The following is a 17,971-nucleotide window of genomic DNA, read 5'->3' on the forward strand; positions in this document are numbered from 1 at the left end:
TTGCCATAACGACGTCGCCTAGAGACGTTGTTAGGTAACCCGGACGACGCGCTGTCGTAAGGACCGTTCACTAAAACCAGAGGTTAAAGTTAAATACGCTGTCAAAGTAACGTCATTAATTACTAACATAATTTGTATAGGCAACGTCATTCTAGTCGTTATATTGTAGCCCGTTGAACAGATGCCTCCTAAGAGAGGTCGCAGCGGCCAGACGATGGCGGCGGCGGCGACGAACCCAGGCTGGGAGGACGGGTTGAGGACTGCGCCGTTTGAGGAGGTATGCGTTCAGAACCCCTTCTGCATCACCAACCCCCGTTTAGGTTATCTGTTCAGAACCCCTTCTGCATTAACTAACCCCCGTTTAGGTTATCTGTTCAGGATCCCTTCTGCCTCACTAACCCCCGTTGAGGTCATGTGTTCAGAACCCCCTCTGCATCACTATCCCCGTTGAGGTTATGTGTTCAGAACCCCTTCTGCTCTTCTTACCCCCATACGCTAATCAAGCTTGTCAGTTCTAGACAGAACCGGATCATACTGCCCTCTGGTGGCTGAATGCGGAGTTAGACAGTACAGAGACAGGTCATTAAGGAGCAGGTAGGGGTTAGACAGTACAGAGACAGGTCATTAAGGAGCAGGTAGGGGTTAGACAGTACAGAGACGGGTCATTAAGGAGCAGGTAGGGGTTAGACAGTACAGAGACAGGTCATTAAGGAGCAGGTAGGGGTTGGACAGTACAGAGACAGGTCATTAGGGAGCAGGTAGGGGTTAGACAGTACAGAGACAGGTCATTAAGGGGCAGGTAGGGGTTAGACAGTACAGAGACAGGTCATTAAGGAGCAGGTAGGGGTTAGACAGTACAGAGACAGGTCATTAAGGGGCAGGTAGGGGTTAGACAGTACAGAGACAGGTCATTAAGGAGCAGGTAGGGGTTAGACAGTACAGAGACAGGTCATTAAGGGGCAGGTAGGGGTTAGACAGTACAGAGACAGGTCATTAAGGAGCAGGTAGGGGTTAGACAGTACAGAGACAGGTCATTAAGGAGCAGGTAGGGGTTAGACAGTACAGAGACAGGTCATTAGGGAGCAGGTAGGGGTTAGACGGTACAGAGACAGGTCATTAGGGAGCAGGTAGGGGTTAGACAGTACAGAGACAGGTCATTAAGGAGCAGGTAGGGGTTAGACAGTACAGAGACCGGTCATTAAGGAGCAGGTAGGGGTTAGACAGTACAGAGACAGGTCATTAAGGTGCAGGTAGGGGTTAGACAGTACAGAGACAGGTCATTAAGGAGCAGGTAGGGGTTAGACAGTACAGAGACAGGTCATTAAGGAGCAGCTAGGGGTTAGACAGTACAGAGACAGGTCGTTAAGGAGCAGGTAGGGGTTAGACGGTACAGAGACAGGTCATTAGGGAGCAGGTAGGGGTTAGACAGTACAGAGACAGGTCGTTAAGGAGCAGGTAGGGGTTAGACAGTACAGAGACAGGTCGTTAAGGAGCAGGTAGGGGTTAGACAGTACAGAGACAGGTCATTAAAGAGCAGACCATGAGGGGTCATCTTCCCCCGTTGAGTACAGGTTAAGCTGCAGACCGGGGGGGGGCAGACGTCCCCTCCTCCAGCCCTGATTCAGCGTGATGATGCTCAGTCTGTGTCTCCAGGGTTCATGGAGGGCCTGTGTGTCCCTGGTGGTTGGGGGAGCCCCAGCAGAAGAGGAGCTGATGGGGGCTCTACAGCTGGCCGTGCAGCAGCCCCAACGCAGGCTCTTCACCCTGTTGAGTCGGGCAGCCGTCGAGTCCACGGTAGGACCCGTCGGTGACGGCCTGGAAGGGGTCGTGATGCTCTGCTCTGTAACGGGGTACTGCTCCATATGGTCTGCCAGAGAGACCCCCGAGAAGGAGGTCCGGCCAGGTCGCAGAGGATTGAGTTCCTCACATTGGACCGATGGAGTCATTCAGTTCGGTTGAAGCAGGACTCACTGTATTATTATAGTCCAGTATTCAATAAGCCACTATATGAAACAAGCGTATGGAAATCTGAAGTCTTTTACTTTGTCATTGTCTACTCTCCGTGTTCAGTTAAAATGATTAAGATGATTAATGTTTCTTTTGGTTGAATATATTTGAATTGAAGAAAGAAACACAAAGCATTCCTTGTTCTGCACTCTTGCTTCAGATCCATGACCTGGGAAACCCCAAAGCCAAGAGGCCCAAAGACCTCCCCATGTTCTACGAGGTACGATGGTCCCTAGGCACCAGTTAGGGGTCATATGGAGGTAGGATGGTCCCTAGGCACCAGTGAGGGGTCATATGGAGGTAGTAGGTACGATGGTCCTTAGGTACCATTTAGGGGTCATATGGTATGTTCTCCGAGGTACGATGGTCCCTAGGTACCAGTTAGGGGTCATATGGAGGTACGATGGTCCTTGGGTACCAGTTAGGGGTCATATGGTATGTTCTCCGAGGTACGATGGTCCTTAGGTACCAGTTAGGGGTCATAGAGCTAAGGACCACCACCGTCCTAGTAGGCACGGTGGTGAATGAGTGGTCCTGAGCTCTGCCCTAAGCACATGAGATCCCCTCTCCGTTAGCTGCAGGTTACCTACTGTATATGGTATCACCTCCATACGGAGGTTAGAGACCAGGCCCTGGTAGACCCATCAGAGGCTGGTTTCTACACCTCAGGTGACGGAGACAGCCAAGCTGCTGCTGGATGCAGGTGAGGACGTTCCCTGTGAGCTGATGGCCTTCGTCCTCAAGTTCCAAATGCTGCAGGTCAAAGCTAGCGACGAGCACCGGAGGGCTGGCCGGCAGGTGAGACAAACCAAGCGCACCTATCTGCCCTGCACCCGTTCCTGCTGGTGGGGACTGAGGGGTCCATGGGTTGGATTGGAGAGTCATCACTACACATGTCCCAACATCTGCTAAATGTAATCTTTCTCACGTTGTTCTTTATAGTTATAAGGAGGACTATTGTACGGTATGAAGGATATTCTTGTTGCATCTTCCTGGATGAGCCGGCTCTCCAGCCGCTCTCAGAGTGGAGTTGAGCTGTTCTTTGTCCCTGAGGGCTCTGAGGATACGGCCCAGAGCAAGGCCGGCCCCGCCTCAGCCTCCAAGCGCAAGCCCCCAGAGAACAAGGCCCAGAAGGGCGTGGCGCCGGAGGCCCCGGGCCCCGAGAAGCAGACCCAGCTGAAGAGGAGGGGGGAGGTCGTCCAGACCGTCCAGTACATAGGTCAGTACCGCCATTTCGCCCCGCCGCACTGCGACCTGCCATAGCCTACCCGCCCCGCCGCCGACCATATGGTCACTTAGTTCTGGAACCCAACTGTAGGTCTTCTGTTGTAGGTCTTCCTGTCGCAATTAACTCCAACTTCTTATTAAAAGTGAACCTAGTATTCTCTACGCCTTGCGGCGTAGAGAATACATCTGAATCAATGTCCTCCTCAATAGCGGCTACGTTACTCGCGGCGGCTGCCCGCATGATGTTAACCATCACGCTAGCGAGCTGATTTATCTGCCTGGGATTCGAGTCCCTCAAAGCGGACTGGTCAGGGGTTGGGTCGGGGCCTACTGACGATCACCACGTTTCAACCGAGTCCGGAGCACAACCTCAGCCACACTCTGGGATGATCAAAGACCAAATGTTGTATCAGTGTTCATGAGCTTCTACTGTCAGAGCAGTCATTTACTGTTTACAGTGGAAGTACTCTGAGGAGCTGAGAGTACCTACTGTTAACCAGTGTGTATTCTGGAGTACTCTGAGAGGCTGAGAGTAACTACTGTAACCCGGTGTGTACTCTGGAGTACTCTGAGGAGCTGAGAGTAACTACTGTAAACCAGTGTGTACTCTGGAGTACTCTGAGAGGCTGAGAGTAACTACTGTAACCCGGTGTGTACTCTGGAGTACTCTGAGGAGCTGAGAGTAACTACTGTAAACCAGTATGTACTCTGGAGTACTCTGAGAGGCTGAGAGTAACTACTGTAACCCGGTGTGTACTCTGGAGTACTCTGAGAGGCTGAGAGTCCCTCCTGTACCCCGGGGTGTACTCTGAGAGGCTGAGAGTCCCTCCTGTAACCCGGGGCGTACTCTGAGAGGCTGAGAGTCCCTCCTGTAACCCGGGGTGTACTCTGAGAGGCTGAGAGTCCCTCCTGTAACCCGGGGTGTACTCTGAGAGGCTGAGAGTCCCTCCTGTAACCCGGGGTGTACTCTGAGAGGCTGAGAGTCCCTCCTGTAACCCGGGGCGTACTCTGAGAGGCTGAGAGTCCCTCCTGTAACCCGGTGTGTACTCTGAGAGGCTGAGAGTCCCTCCTGTAACCCGGTGTGTACTCTGAGAGGCTGAGAGTCCCTCCTGTAACCCGGGGCGTACTCTGAGAGGCTGAGAGTCCCTCCTGTAACCCGGGGCGTACTCTGAGAGGCTGAGAGTCCCTCCTGTAACCCGGGGCGTACTCTGAGAGGCTGAGAGTCCCTCCTGTAACCCGGGGCGTACTCTGGAGTACTCTGAGAGGCTGAGAGTCCCTCCTGTAACCCGGTGTGCACTCTGAGAGGCTGAGAGTCCCTCCTGTAACCCGGGGTGTGTAGATGATGAGCCAGAGGACGGGCCCCAGCACTACATCCTGTTAACGGGCTTCCACCAGGCCCAGCTGCTGCCCGCCCTGGAGGCGCTGGGCGTGGCCGTGGACCATGTGATCAAGGTGGAGCGGGAGCACGCTCCAGAAGACAGGGACCCCTCAGGCCAGGGTGGGGGTGAGGAAGGAGAAAATACATAACATACACAACATACAAACTCCTTTGGTAACCTTGAATAGTGGACAAAGGGGTTAGAATCAAACAAATGGCAAAGCTGAAGTGATAGTTTGAACCACCAATAGTAGTATGATTAAGTAGTAGTATAAGTCTGATAATGAGTCGTATTAGTAGTAGAAGTGCTATTAGCACGACAAGTAGTAGAAGAAGTAGTACCATGATAAATAGTAGAAGTACTATTAGCGCTATAATAGTAGCCTACTTCTGCTACTTATCATGCTTATACTTAATTTTTGCAATAACTACAGTGAATAGGTGTTTCCTTTTTTATTGAACAATAACTAGGATTAGTAAGTATGTGTATTGTGTTGCAGAGCGGCCCGGGACAGCCCAGCAGCTGGAGGAGTTCTGGTCCACCCTGGGACGGGTCCTGGAGGGGGGGCCCGCCCGCTCTAAGCTCCATGACCTGGCTCGTCTCAGCCTCACCGTGGGGGACCGCTTCAATGATCCTGGAGCCACGGTGAGCTGGTCCTTAACCCTAACCCTAACCCTAACCCTAACGTTAACGCTAATGCTAACGCTAACGCTAACCCTAACCGCTTCAATGATCCTGGAGCCACGGTGAGCTGGTCCTTAACCCTAACCCTAACGCTAACCCTAACCCTAACGCTAACGCTAACCGCTTCAATGGCCCTGGAGCCACGGTGAGCTGGTCCTTAACCCTTACCCTAATGCTAACCCTAGCCCTAACGCTAACGCTAACCCTAACGCTAACGCTAACCCTAACCCTAACGCTAACCCTAAACCTAACGCTTAAACCTAACCCTAACACTTGAACCTAACCCCAACGCTTAAACCTAACCCCAACGCTTAAACCTAACCCCAACGCTTAAACCTAACCCCAACGCTTAAACCTAACCCCAACGCTTAAACCTAACCCCAACGCTTAAACCTAACCCCAACGCTTAAACCTAACCCTAACCCTAACGCTTAAACCTAACCCTAACGCTTAAACCTATCCCTGAAAACTAACACTTAGTCCTAACCCTTAAAGCTAACCCTTAAACCTAACGCTTAAACCCAAGGCCTAAACCTAACCCTTAGACCTAACCCTTAGACCTAACCCTTAAACCTTACCCTTAAACCTTACCCTTAAAACTTACCCAATTACTCTTATACCGCTAACGCTTAAACCTAAGGCGTAAATTTAAGCTCCAGATGAAGTCAGGTCCACATGTGAGGGACAGTCAGTGTTAACACATGTAGACGGACGTTTCGATGTCTTCATGAGTGTTGATGTGTGCTCTAGTTGGCGTTGGGAGGGTATATCTTCGAGGGCGTGGCCTGTCTGATCTACGCCTGGCTGGCCCAGCAGAGAGAACATCAGAACTACCTGGAACACCTGCACCTTACCACCATACCTACTGTAGTGAGGAACACACACACACACACACACACACACACACACACACACACACACACACACACACACACACACACACACACACACACACACACATACACACACACACACCCCTATGACCACAGGTACCTCATCACCATATCATTGCTATTTGTTCTGTTAGATTGATGAGAGTGTCCAGAACTCCAGAAGGGAAGACGCTCCGAAGGTCCTGAGCAGAGGTAGAACCATCCCATGTTTCTATTGTCCTAACATGTTTCTATTGTCCTAACATGTTTCTGTCCTAACTGATAGATTATAACAGAGGTAAAACCATCCCATGTTTCTATTGTCCTAACATGTTTCTATTGTCCTAACATGTTTCTGTCCTAACTGATAGATTATAACAGAGGTAAAACCATCACATGTTTCTATTGTCCTAACATGTTTCTATTGTCCTAACATGTTTCTGTCCTAACTGATAGATTATAACAGAGGTAGAACCATCACATGTTTCTATTGTCCTAATAGAGACCTTCTGTCTCCTGTCTCCAAAGATGTGGACATGCGTTACTATGACAACCTCCTGGAGCAGCTGCCTCCGGAGGCCTGGTCTGTACCCGTCATCTTACACTGCATGCTGGAACAGGTCTGTCTGTCTACCTGTTTTCCTGCCTGCCTACATTTGCACATTTACATTTTGGCATTTATGATTAATAAAAAAGCACCTAATCTCATTTTGTATATCGTGATTCCATTGCAAAAGGTGGGGGTCTAGTGTGTAACACGTGTGTTCTGTCTATCTAGGTGGAGATGTTTCCTCCAGAGGAAGGAGAAAGTGTTGCTGAACCTGAGCTCACCCCCGCACCCCCTGGGATCCACCGCGGCCTGGCCAGCTGCCTGCTGGAGAAGTTCTTACCTCTGGCTCGGAGCCAGGAGGAGAGGAGACGCATGCTGGAGCACCTCCTCCCAGAGGAGGAGAGGAGACGCACGCTGGAGCACCTCCTCCCAGAGGAGGAGAGGAGACGCACGCTGGAGCACCTCCTCCCAGAGGAGGAGAGGAGACGCACGCTGGAGCACCTCCTCCCAGAGGAGGAGAGGAGACGCACGCTGGAGCACCTCCTCCCAGAGGAGGAGAGGAGACGCACGCTGGAGCACCTCCTCCCAGAGGAGGAGAGGAGACGCACGTTATCCCCAGGCCAGAAGCACAGCAAGGTCTGCAAAACATAAGGGGAACCCTTCTGTGTGTTCCAGTACCACCCAGTCCTCTGGTGTTATTAACCAGAACCACAGAGTCCTTAACATAAGGGGAACCCTTCTGTGTGTTCCAGTACCACCCAGTCCTCTGGTGTTATCAACCAGAACCACAGAGTCCTTAACATAAGGGGAACCCTTCTGTGTGTTCCAGTACCACCCAGTCCTCTGGTGTTATCAACCAGAACCACAGAGTCCTTAACATAAGGGGAACCCTTCTGTGTGTTCCAGTACCATCCAGTCCTCTGGTGTTATCAACCAGAACCACAGAGTCCTTAACATAAGGGGAACCCTTCTGTGTGTTCCAGTACCACCCAGTCCTCTGGTGTTATCAACCAGAACCACAGAGTCCTTAACATAAGGGGAACCCTTCTGTGTGTTCCAGTACCATCCAGTCCTCTGGTGTTATCAACCAGAACCACAGAGTCCTTAACATAAGGGGAACCCTTCTGTGTGTTCCAGTACCACCCAGTCCTCTGGTGTTATCAACCAGAACCACAGAGTCCTTAACATAAGGGGAACCCTTCTGTGTGTTCCAGTACCACCCAGTCCTCTGGTGTTATTAACCAGAACCACAGAGTCCTTAACATAAGGGGAACCCTTCTGTGTGTTCCAGTACCACCCAGTCCTCTGGTGTTATCAACCAGAACCACAGAATCCTTAACATAAGGGGAACCCTTCTGTGTGTTCCAGTACCACCCAGTCCTCTGGTGTTATCAACCAGAACCACAGAGTCCTTAACATAAGGGGAACCCTTCTGTGTGTTCCAGTACCACCCAATCCTCTGGTGTTATCAACCAGAACCACAGAGTCCTTAACATAAGGGGAACCCTTCTGTGTGTTCCAGTACCACCCAGTCCTCTGGTGTTATCAACCAGAACCACAGAGTCCTTAACATAAGGGGAACCCTACTGTGTGTTCCAGTACCACCCAGTCCTCTGGTGTTATCAACCAGAACCACAGTCCTTAGGGATCAGCTCTCTGTCCCGGTGTGTGCAAACAGCAGCCTACTGATGATCACTAGACTACACAGTGGACCGTCACCACCACAGCCTACTGATGATCACTAGACTACACGGTGGACCGTCACCACCACAGCCTACTGATGATCACTAGACTACACGGTGGACCGTCACCACAGCCTACTGATGATCACTAGACTACACGTGGACCGTCACCACAGCCTACTGATGATCACTAGAGTACACGGTGGACCGTCACCACCACAGCCTACTGATGATCACTAGACTACACGTGGACCGTCACCACAGCCTACTGATGATCACTAGACTACACGGTGGACCGTCACCACCACAGCCTACTGATGATCACTAGACTACACGGTGGACCGTCACCACCACAGCCTACTGATGATCACTAGACTACACAGTGGACCGTCACCACAGCCTACTGATGATCACTAGACTACACGGTGGACCGTCACCACCACAGCCTACTGATGATCACTAGACTACACGGTGGACCGTCACCACAGCCTACTGATGATCACTAGACTACACGGTGGACCGTCACCACCACAGCCTACTGATGATCACTAGACTACACAGTGGACCGTCACCACCACAGCCTACTGATGATCACTAGACTACACGGTGGACCGTCACCACAGCCTACTGATGATCACTAGACTACACGGTGGACCGTCACCACCACAGCCTACTGATGATCACTAGAGTACACGGTGGACCGTCACCACCACAGCCTACTGATGATCACTAGAGTACACGTGGACCGTCACCACAGCCTACTGATGATCACTAGACTACACGGTGGACCGTTGGTTCAGTCCTTGTGTTGGTCAGCAGAGGGACGAGGTGCAGCGTTCTCCAGATCAGACGCTGGTCTTCAGACGCCGGGACAAGAGGGCTCTCTGTCTGCATCACGTCACGTTATCACAGTAACATGTGCTGTGACTCTATTCACCACATTATAGTTATAACGTGTGTGTGTGTGTGTGTGTGTGTGTGTGTGTGTGTGTGTGTGTGTGTGTGTGTGTGTGTGTGTGTGTGTGTGTGTGTGTGTGTGTGTGTGTGTGTGAGCCTGTGTGTGTGTGTGTATGTGTGTGTGTTAGCCTGTGTGTGTGTGTGTGTGTGTGTGTGTGTGTGTGTGTGTGAGCCTGTGTATGTGTTTGTGTGTGTGTGTGAGTCTGTGTGTGTGTGCGTTTGTGTGTGTGTGTGAGCCTGTGTGTGTGTGTGTGTGTGTGTGTGTGTGTGTGAGCCTGTGTGTGTGTGTGTGAGCCTGTGTGAGCCTGTGTGTGTGAGCCTGTGTGTGTGTGTGTGTGTGTGTGTGTGTGTGTGTGTGTGTGTGTGTGTGTGTGTGTGTGTGTGTGTGTGTGTGTGTGTGTGTGAGCCTGTGTGTGTGTGTGTGTGCGTCAGGCGCCTCATGGTTTGGACCCCATGCTTGTGGAAGGGTCCATGCTCCAGTCTGCCCCCGTGTGGCGGCTGATAGGCTCTGCAGCTCAGAGGGGGACCAGCAGAACCACCGCCGCGTTCAAGCAGCAGCTGCTCCACTACTGTACCAGTGGTGAGGAACCCACTACACACACTACACACACACTACACACACCTGAGGAACACACTACACTCACACTCCACACACACTACACACACCTGAGGAACACACTACACACACTTACTACACACACCCTCTCCTGGTTTCACTCGTACATCACTGACAGACAGCAATGCATCAGCATCATCATCTAACCCCAACACCATGTTGTTCCCTCCAGAGGAATCATCTAACCCCAGCACCATGTTGTTCCCCCCAGAGGAATCATCTAACCACAGCACCATGTTGTTCCCTCCAGAGGAATCATCTAACCCCAGCACCATGTTGTTCCCTCCAGAGGAATCATCTAACCCCAACACCATGTTGTTCCCTCCAGAGGAATCATCTAACCCCAGCACCATGTTGTTCCCTCCAGAGGAATCATCTAACCCCAACACCATGTTGTTCCCTCCAGAGGAATCATCTAACCCTAGCACCATGTTGTTCCCTCCAGAGGAATCATCTAACCCCAGCACCATGTTGTTCCCTCCAGAGGAATCATCTAACCCCAGCACCATGTTGTTCCCTCCAGAGGAATCATCTAACCCCATCACCATGTTGTTCCCTCCAGAGGAATCATCTAACCCCAGCACCATGTTGTTCCCTCCAGAGGAATCATCTAACCCCAACACCATGTTGTTCCCTCCAGAGGAATCATCTAACCCTAGCACCATGTTGTTCCCTCCAGAGGAATCATCTAACCCTAGCACCATGTTGTTCCCTCCAGAGGAATCATCTAACCCCAACACCATGTTGTTCCCTCCAGAGGAATCATCTAACCCCAACACCATGTTGTTCCCTCCAGAAGAATCATCTAACCCCAACACCATGTTGTTCGATCCAGAGGAATCATCTAACCCCAGCACCATGTTGTTCCCTCCAGAAGAATCATCTAACCCCAGCACCATGTTGTTCCCTCCAGAGGAATCATCTAACCCCAGCACCATGTTGTTCCCTCCAGAGGAATCATCTAACCCCAACACCATGTTGTTCCCTCCAGAGGAATCATCTAACCCCAGCACCATGTTGTTCCCTCCAGAGGAATCATCTAACCCCAGCACCATGTTGTTCCCTCCAGAGGAATCATCTAACCCCAGCACCATGTTGTTCCCTCCAGAGGAGGCCTCGTCGTCCACAGTGGAGCACCTGTTGCACGGCAGGCTGCTGGAGAGCATGCCTCTAGCTGCAGTTGACCAGCAGGGGGCGCTGATAAGGAACGACCCACCTGCCAACGGCACACAGCAGCCACAGCCGCCACACGGTAGGTTGGGAGGTCCACCCTCTAGACCTCAGAGCATTAGCAGAACATCTCCGGGTTCAAAGGGGGTGCTTTGGTAGAATGGTGATGGTATGATACCAATCAATCCATGGCTGCAGGTGCACGGCCTGAAGCACCCTGTCCTCCTGCCACAGATCAGACCTTTGTTACCCAGGAGCCCGAGTCCCCAGAGGTATGATCCCTTCATACTGTGTTTAATCACCTCACGCATTCCTGGTACCACTGCGTCTTCATCTGATGCTGCACAGTGTGGCTAGTCTGTGCTGTGGTCATCACTGAAATGGCCTTTACCTGCCTCCAAAAACACAGCACATTTCTTCAATTTCTTTGGAGGTACAGAACACATCAAGTCTCTTGGAGAAGTTGGACATCTTCCAGAAGGGCCGGCTGAGATCTTTCTCTGAGCACCGCTACGCTGAACACCACGACCCCAACATCTTCCCCCAGGTACCTGCTGTCCCTCTACATCTAGACCCCCTGCTGTCCCTCTACATCTAGACCCCCTGCTGTCCCTCTTCATCTAGACCCCCTGCTGTCCCTCTACATCTAGACCCCCTGCTGTCCCTCTACATCTAGACCCCCTGCTGTCCCTCTTCATCTAGACCCCCTGCTGTCCCTCTACATCTAGACCCCCTGCTGTCCCTCTACATCTAGACACCCTGCTGTCCCTCTACATCTAGACACCCTGCTGTCCCTCTACATCTAGACCGCCCTGTGTCCCTCTTCATCTAGACACCCTGCTGTCCCTCTACATCTAGACCCCCTGCTGTCCCTCTACATCTAGACCCCCTGCTGTCCCTCTACATCTAGACACCCTGCTGTCCCTCTCCATCTAGACCCCCTGCTGTCCCTCTTCATCTAGACCCCCTGCTGTCCCTCTACATCTAGACACCCTGCTGTCCCTCTTCATCTAGACCCCCTGCTGTCCCTCTACATCTAGACCCCCTGCTGTCCCTCTTCATCTAGACCCCCTGCTGTCCCTCTTCATCTAGACCCCCTGCTGTCCCTCTACATCTAGACCCCCTGCTGTCCCTCTACATCTAGACCCCTGCTGTCCCTCTTCATCTAGACCCCCTGCTGTCCCTCTACATCTAGACCCCCTGCTGTCCCTCTACATCTAGACCCCCTGCTGTCCCTCTTCATCTAGACCCCCTGCTGTCCCTCTACATCTAGACCCCCTGCTGTCCCTCTACATCTAGACCGCCCTGTGTCCCTCTTCATCTAGACACCCTGCTGTCCCTCTACATCTAGACCCCCTGCTGTCCCTCTACATCTAGACCCCCTGCTGTCCCTCTTCATCTAGACCCCCTGCTGTCCCTCTACATCTAGACACCCTGCTGTCCCTCTTCATCTAGACCCCCTGCTGTCCCTCTTCATCTAGACCCCCTGCTGTCCCTCTACATCTAGACACCCTGCTGTCCCTCTTCATCTAGACTCCCTGCTGTCCCTCTACATCTAGACACCCTGCTGTCCCTCTACATCTAGACACCCTGCTGTCCCTCTACATCTAGACACCCTGCTGTCCCTCTTCATCTAGACCCCCTGCTGTCCCTCTTCATCTAGACCCCCTGCTGTCCCTCTACATCTAGACCCCCTGCTGTCCCTCTTCATCTAGACCGCCCTGTGTCCCTCTACATCTAGACACCCTGCTGTCCCTCTTCATCTAGACACCCTGCTGTCCCTCTACATCTAGACCCCCTGCTGTCCCTCTTCATCTAGACCCCCTGCTGTCCCTCTACATCTAGACCCCCTGCTGTCCCTCTACATCTAGACCCCCTGCTGTCCCTCTACATCTAGACACCCTGCTGTCCCTCTTCATCTAGACCCCCTGCTGTCCCTCTACATCTAGACCGCCCTGTGTCCCTCTTCATCTAGACCCCCTGCTGTCCCTCTACATCTAGACCCCCTGCTGTCCCTCTACATCTAGACCCCCTGCTGTCCCTCTTCATCTAGACCCCCTGCTGTCCCTCTACATCTAGACACCCTGCTGTCCCTCTTCATCTAGACCCCCTGCTGTCCCTCTACATCTAGACCCCCTGCTGTCCCTCTACATTTAGACCCCCTGCTGTCCCTCTACATCTAGACCCCCTGCTGTCCCTCTACATCTAGACCCCCTGCTGTCCCTCTACATCTAGACCCCCTGCTGTCCCTCTACATCTAGACCCCCTGCTGTCCCTCTACATCTAGACCCCCTGCTGTCCCTCTACATCTAGACCCCCTGCTGTCCCTCTACATCTAGACCCCCTGCTGTCCCTCTACATCTAGACCCCCCTGTGTCCCTCCTCCTCCTCCACCGCCCTGTGTCCCTCCTCCTCCACCAGACCGCCCTGTGTCCCTCCTCCACCAGACCGCCCTGTGTCCCTCCTCCACCAGACCGCCCTGTGTCCCTCCTCCACCAGACCGCCCTGTGTCCCTCCTCCACCGCCCTGTGTCCCTCCTCCACCAGACCGCCCTGTGTCCCTCCTCCACCGCCCTGTGTCCCTCCTCCACCGCCCTGTGTCCCTCCTCCACCAGACCGCCCTGTGTCCCTCCTCCACCAGACCGCCCTGTGTCCCTCCTCCACCAGACCGCCCTGTGTCCCTCCTCCACCAGACCGCCCTGTGTCCCTCCTCCACCAGACCGCCCTGTGTCCCTCCTCCACCAGACCGCCCTGTGTCCCTCTCACCTTTGCCTCCCCATGCCCAGGTCCTCCAGGCTGCGATGGACGCAGCCCTCTGCCTAGACTCCTTCCAGAGCCCCCTGGACCAGACTCTCTATGTCGTCTGTCACAGTCCCCGGAGCTCCCAGAAACGCTGCCACGAATCCTGGGACACCGTTCTCCACACTGACGTGGCCTTCAGGTTCAGGAACACCACCACCATGTTCAGGTTCAGGGTTGATGAGGAGTTCTACTCCCTCTGGACTCTCATCATTTCTTGCTTCTTTCTTGGCTTCTCCTTAGAAAGTACCAGGAACACGTGGCCAACGTCATCTCTGATTGGACGAGACTGGAGGGGACCAAGAGAGAGGCGGAGCAAACCAGGAACATGAGGCTCCTGGAGCCACCACATGGTAGCTAGTTAGAGTCACCACATGGTAGCTAGTTAGAGTCACCACATGGTAGCTAGTTAGAGCCCCCACATGGTACATAGTTAGAGTCACCACATGGTAGCTAGTTAGAGTCACCCCATGGTAGCTAGTTAGAGTCACCACATGGTAGCTAGTTAGAGTCACCACATGGTAGCTAGTTAGAGCCACCACATGGTAGCTAGTTAGAGTCACCACATGGTAGCTAGTTAGAGTCACCACATGGTAGCTAGTTAGAGTCACCACATGTTAGCTAGTTAGAGCCACCACATGGTAGCTAGTTAGAGCCACCACATGGTAGCTAGTTAGAGCCCCCACATGGTAGCTAGTTAGAGCCACCACATGGTAGCTAGTTAGAGTCACCCCATGGTAGCTAGTTAGAGTCACCACATGTTAGAGCCACCACATGGTAGCTAGTTAGAGCCACCACATGGTAGCTAGTTAGAGTCACCACATGTTAGAGCCACCACATGGTAGCTAGTTAGAGCCACCACATTGTAGCTAGTTAGAGTCACCACATGTTAGAGCCACCACATGGTAGCTAGTTAGAGCCACCACATGGTAGCTAGTTAAAGTCACCCCATGGTAGCTAGTTAGAGTCACCACATGTTAGAGCCACCACATGGTAGCTAGTTAGAGCCACCACATGGTAGCTAGTTAGAGTCACCCCATGGTAGTGGTCTAGTGCGCTAGCGTTCCGTCCTCTCTGGGTTTGATTGGTGTGTTGACCTGTGATGTGTGATGTCACGTGACACAGACGCGCCCCCCGCCCCTGAGGAGAGCTCCCCGGAGCCCAGCCTCAGAGAAGACTCCCTGAAGGTCGGTGAACACACACCCCCACGCTGACCTCAGAGGGTGGCGATGTCTGGTTCCATGACATCGTATGTCTGTGTGTGTGTGTGTGTGTGTGTGGGTGTGTGTGTGTGTGTGTGTGTGTGTGTGTGTGTGTGTGTGTGTGTGTGTGTGTCAGGCGTGGAAGTTGGATCAAGAGCAACGCCAGCAGGAGGCGGAGCCTGGCGAGAAGGGAGGGAGGGAGGGCGGTCTGAAGAGAGGCCCCTCCTCCACCGCTGCTGGAGGCAAAACCTCGGCCCGGACCAGGAAGCAGGAGACCACAGGGGGGGCCCCCGTGGGTCCCCAGGACCAGCCCCCAGGAGGCCCCACCGCAGGGCCCCCAACCACAGGGCCCCACGACCAGACCGCAGAGCCCCCAACCACAGGGGCCCCAACCACAGGAGCCCCAACCGCAGGGCCCCCAACCTCAGGGCCCCCAACCACGGGGCCCCCAACCGCAGGGCCCCGGGACCAGCCCCCAGGCGGCCCCACCGCAGAGGCCCCCGCTGGGCCCCACGACCAGCCCCCGGGGCCCCATGACCAGCCCCCGGGGCCCCAGGACCCGGCCGCAGGGCCCCAGGACCCGGCCGCAGGCTGCCCCCCCAGCCCTGTGTTCCGGGGTTACCGTATGGACGGTCAGCTGGTCCATGTTTCCGGACGCCTTCAACACCTGTTCCCTTCAGACGGGGGGCGCGTCACAGTGCACAGGGTCCGCTTTGTGCAAGGTAGGTCCAACCTGATCTACTAACTAACCCTAACCAACCTGATCTACTAACTAACCCCAACCAACCTGATCTACTAACTAACCCTAACCAAACGGATCCACTAACTAACCCTAACCAAACTGATCTACTAACAAACCCTAACCAAACTGATCTACTAACTAACCCCAACCAACCTGATCTACTAACTAACCCCATCCAACCTGATCTACTAACTAACCCTAATCAAACGGATCTACTAACTAACCCTAACCAACCTGATCTACTAACTAACCCTAACCAACCTGATCTACTAACTAACCCCAACCAACCTGATCTACTAACTAACCCCAACCAACCTGATCTACTAACTAACCTTAACCAAACGGATCTACTAACTAACCCTAACCAAACTGATCTACTAGCTAACCCTAACCAAACTGATCTACTAACTAACCCCAACCAAACTGATATACTAACTATCCCTAGCCAAACTGATCTACTAACTAACCAAACTGATCTACTAACTAACCCCAACCAACCTGATCTACTAACTAACCCCAACCAACCTGATCTACTAACTAACCCTAACCAAACGGATCTACTAACTAACCCTAACCAACCTGATCTACTAACTAACCCCAACCAACCTGATCTACTAACCAACCCTAACCAACCTGATCTACTAACTGTCTGCTCCTCCTCTTACTTGTCTTTTAGGTTCCAGTCTCATTCAAGTTGCTGTGAAGAAGGACGGCCATCACTTCATCACCCACCGCGTGGAGACGGAGTCGGAGCAAACACCTCTGGAGGAAGACCTCGGACCTCCAGGCAGCGACGGTAAGACCCCCTCTGGAGGAAGACCTCGGACCTCCAGGCAGCGACGGTAAGACCCCCTCTGGAGGAAGACCTCGGACCTCCAGGCAGCGACGGTAAGACCACCTCTGGAGGAAGACCTCGGACCTCCAGGCAGCGACGGTAAGACCCCCTCTGGAGGAAGACCTCGGACCTCCAGGCAGCGACGGTAAGACCCCCTCTGGAGGAAGACCTCGGACCTCCAGGCAGCGACGGTAAGACCCCCTCTAGAGGAAGACCTCGGACCTCCAGGCAGCGACGGTAAGACCCCCTCTGGAGGAAGACCTCGGACCTCCAGGCAGCGACGGTAAGACCCCCTCTAGAGGAAGACCTCGGACCTCCAGGCAGCGACGGTAAGACCCCTTGTGGAGGAAGACCTCGGACCTCCAGGCGGCGACGGTAAGACCCCCTCTGGAGGAAGACCTCGGACCTCCAGGCGGCAACGGTAAGACCCCCTCTGGAGGAAGACCTCGGACCTCCAGGCGGCGACGGTAAGACCCCCTCTGGGGGGCGGACCTCAGACCTCCAGGTAGCTGGTGTCCCCCCCTGTGTGTTGGGTCACTCTGGTGCGGTTGTGTCCCCCCTGTGTGTTGGGTCACTCTGGTGGGGGTTGTGTCCCCCCTGTGTGTGTTGGGTCACTCTGGTGGGGGTTGTGTCCCCCCTGTGTGTGTTGGGTCACTCTGGTGGGGGTTGTGTCCCCCCTGTGTGTGTTGGGTCACTCTGGTGGGGGTAGTGTCCCCCCTGTGTGTTGGGTCACTCTGGTGGGGGTTGTGTCCCCCCTGTGTGTGTTGGGTCACTCTGGTGGGGGTTGTGTCCCCCCTGTGTGTTGGGTCACTCTGGTGGGGGTTGTGTCCCCCTGTGTGTGTTGGGTCACTCTGGTGGGGGTAGTGTCTCCCCTGTGTGTTGGGTCACTCTGGTGGGGGTTGTGTCCCCCCTGTGTGTGTTGGGTCACTCTGGTGGGGGTTGTGTCCCCCCTGTGTGTGTTGGGTCACTCTGGTGGGGGTAGTGTCCCCCCTGTGTGTTGGGTCACTCTGGTGGGGGTTGTGTCCCCCCTGTGTGTTGGGTCACTCTGGTGGGGGTTGTGTCTCCCCTGTGTGTTGGGTCACTCTGGTGGGGGTTGTGTCCCCCCTGTGTGTTGGGTCACTCTGGTGGGGGTTGTGTCCCCCCTGTGTGTGTTGGGTCACTCTGGTGGGGGTTGTGTCCCCCCTGTGTGTTGGGTCACTCTGGTGGGGGTTGTGTCCCCCCTGTGTGTGTTGGGTCACTCTGGTGGGGGT

General features: G+C 53.8%; 1 protein-coding gene across 1 annotated transcript in view; it reads left to right on the forward strand.

Moving 5' to 3' along the window:
* Positions 1 to 40: 40 nt before the first annotated feature.
* The window catches only part of spag17 (sperm associated antigen 17), a 26,507-nt gene continuing 8,576 nt past the window's right edge, over positions 41 to 17,971 (forward strand). Inside the window, exons 1-20 of the mRNA XM_030339049.1 lie at positions 41 to 277; positions 1,654 to 1,794; positions 2,168 to 2,227; positions 2,677 to 2,805; positions 3,061 to 3,226; positions 4,574 to 4,738; positions 5,113 to 5,258; positions 6,048 to 6,167; positions 6,325 to 6,382; positions 6,698 to 6,789; positions 6,948 to 7,355; positions 9,791 to 9,938; positions 11,083 to 11,226; positions 11,343 to 11,416; positions 11,584 to 11,691; positions 13,930 to 14,084; positions 14,186 to 14,295; positions 15,068 to 15,129; positions 15,281 to 15,866; positions 16,563 to 16,682. Of these exons, the coding sequence (XP_030194909.1) occupies positions 182 to 277; positions 1,654 to 1,794; positions 2,168 to 2,227; positions 2,677 to 2,805; positions 3,061 to 3,226; positions 4,574 to 4,738; positions 5,113 to 5,258; positions 6,048 to 6,167; positions 6,325 to 6,382; positions 6,698 to 6,789; positions 6,948 to 7,355; positions 9,791 to 9,938; positions 11,083 to 11,226; positions 11,343 to 11,416; positions 11,584 to 11,691; positions 13,930 to 14,084; positions 14,186 to 14,295; positions 15,068 to 15,129; positions 15,281 to 15,866; positions 16,563 to 16,682 (3,088 nt within the window). The 5' untranslated portion in view covers positions 41 to 181. The remainder of the gene's footprint in view (positions 278 to 1,653; positions 1,795 to 2,167; positions 2,228 to 2,676; positions 2,806 to 3,060; positions 3,227 to 4,573; positions 4,739 to 5,112; positions 5,259 to 6,047; positions 6,168 to 6,324; positions 6,383 to 6,697; positions 6,790 to 6,947; positions 7,356 to 9,790; positions 9,939 to 11,082; positions 11,227 to 11,342; positions 11,417 to 11,583; positions 11,692 to 13,929; positions 14,085 to 14,185; positions 14,296 to 15,067; positions 15,130 to 15,280; positions 15,867 to 16,562; positions 16,683 to 17,971) is intronic.

This window comes from Gadus morhua, chromosome 17 (genome assembly GCF_902167405.1).
Source record: "Gadus morhua chromosome 17, gadMor3.0, whole genome shotgun sequence".
NCBI classification, from domain to species: domain Eukaryota; kingdom Metazoa; phylum Chordata; class Actinopteri; order Gadiformes; family Gadidae; genus Gadus; species Gadus morhua.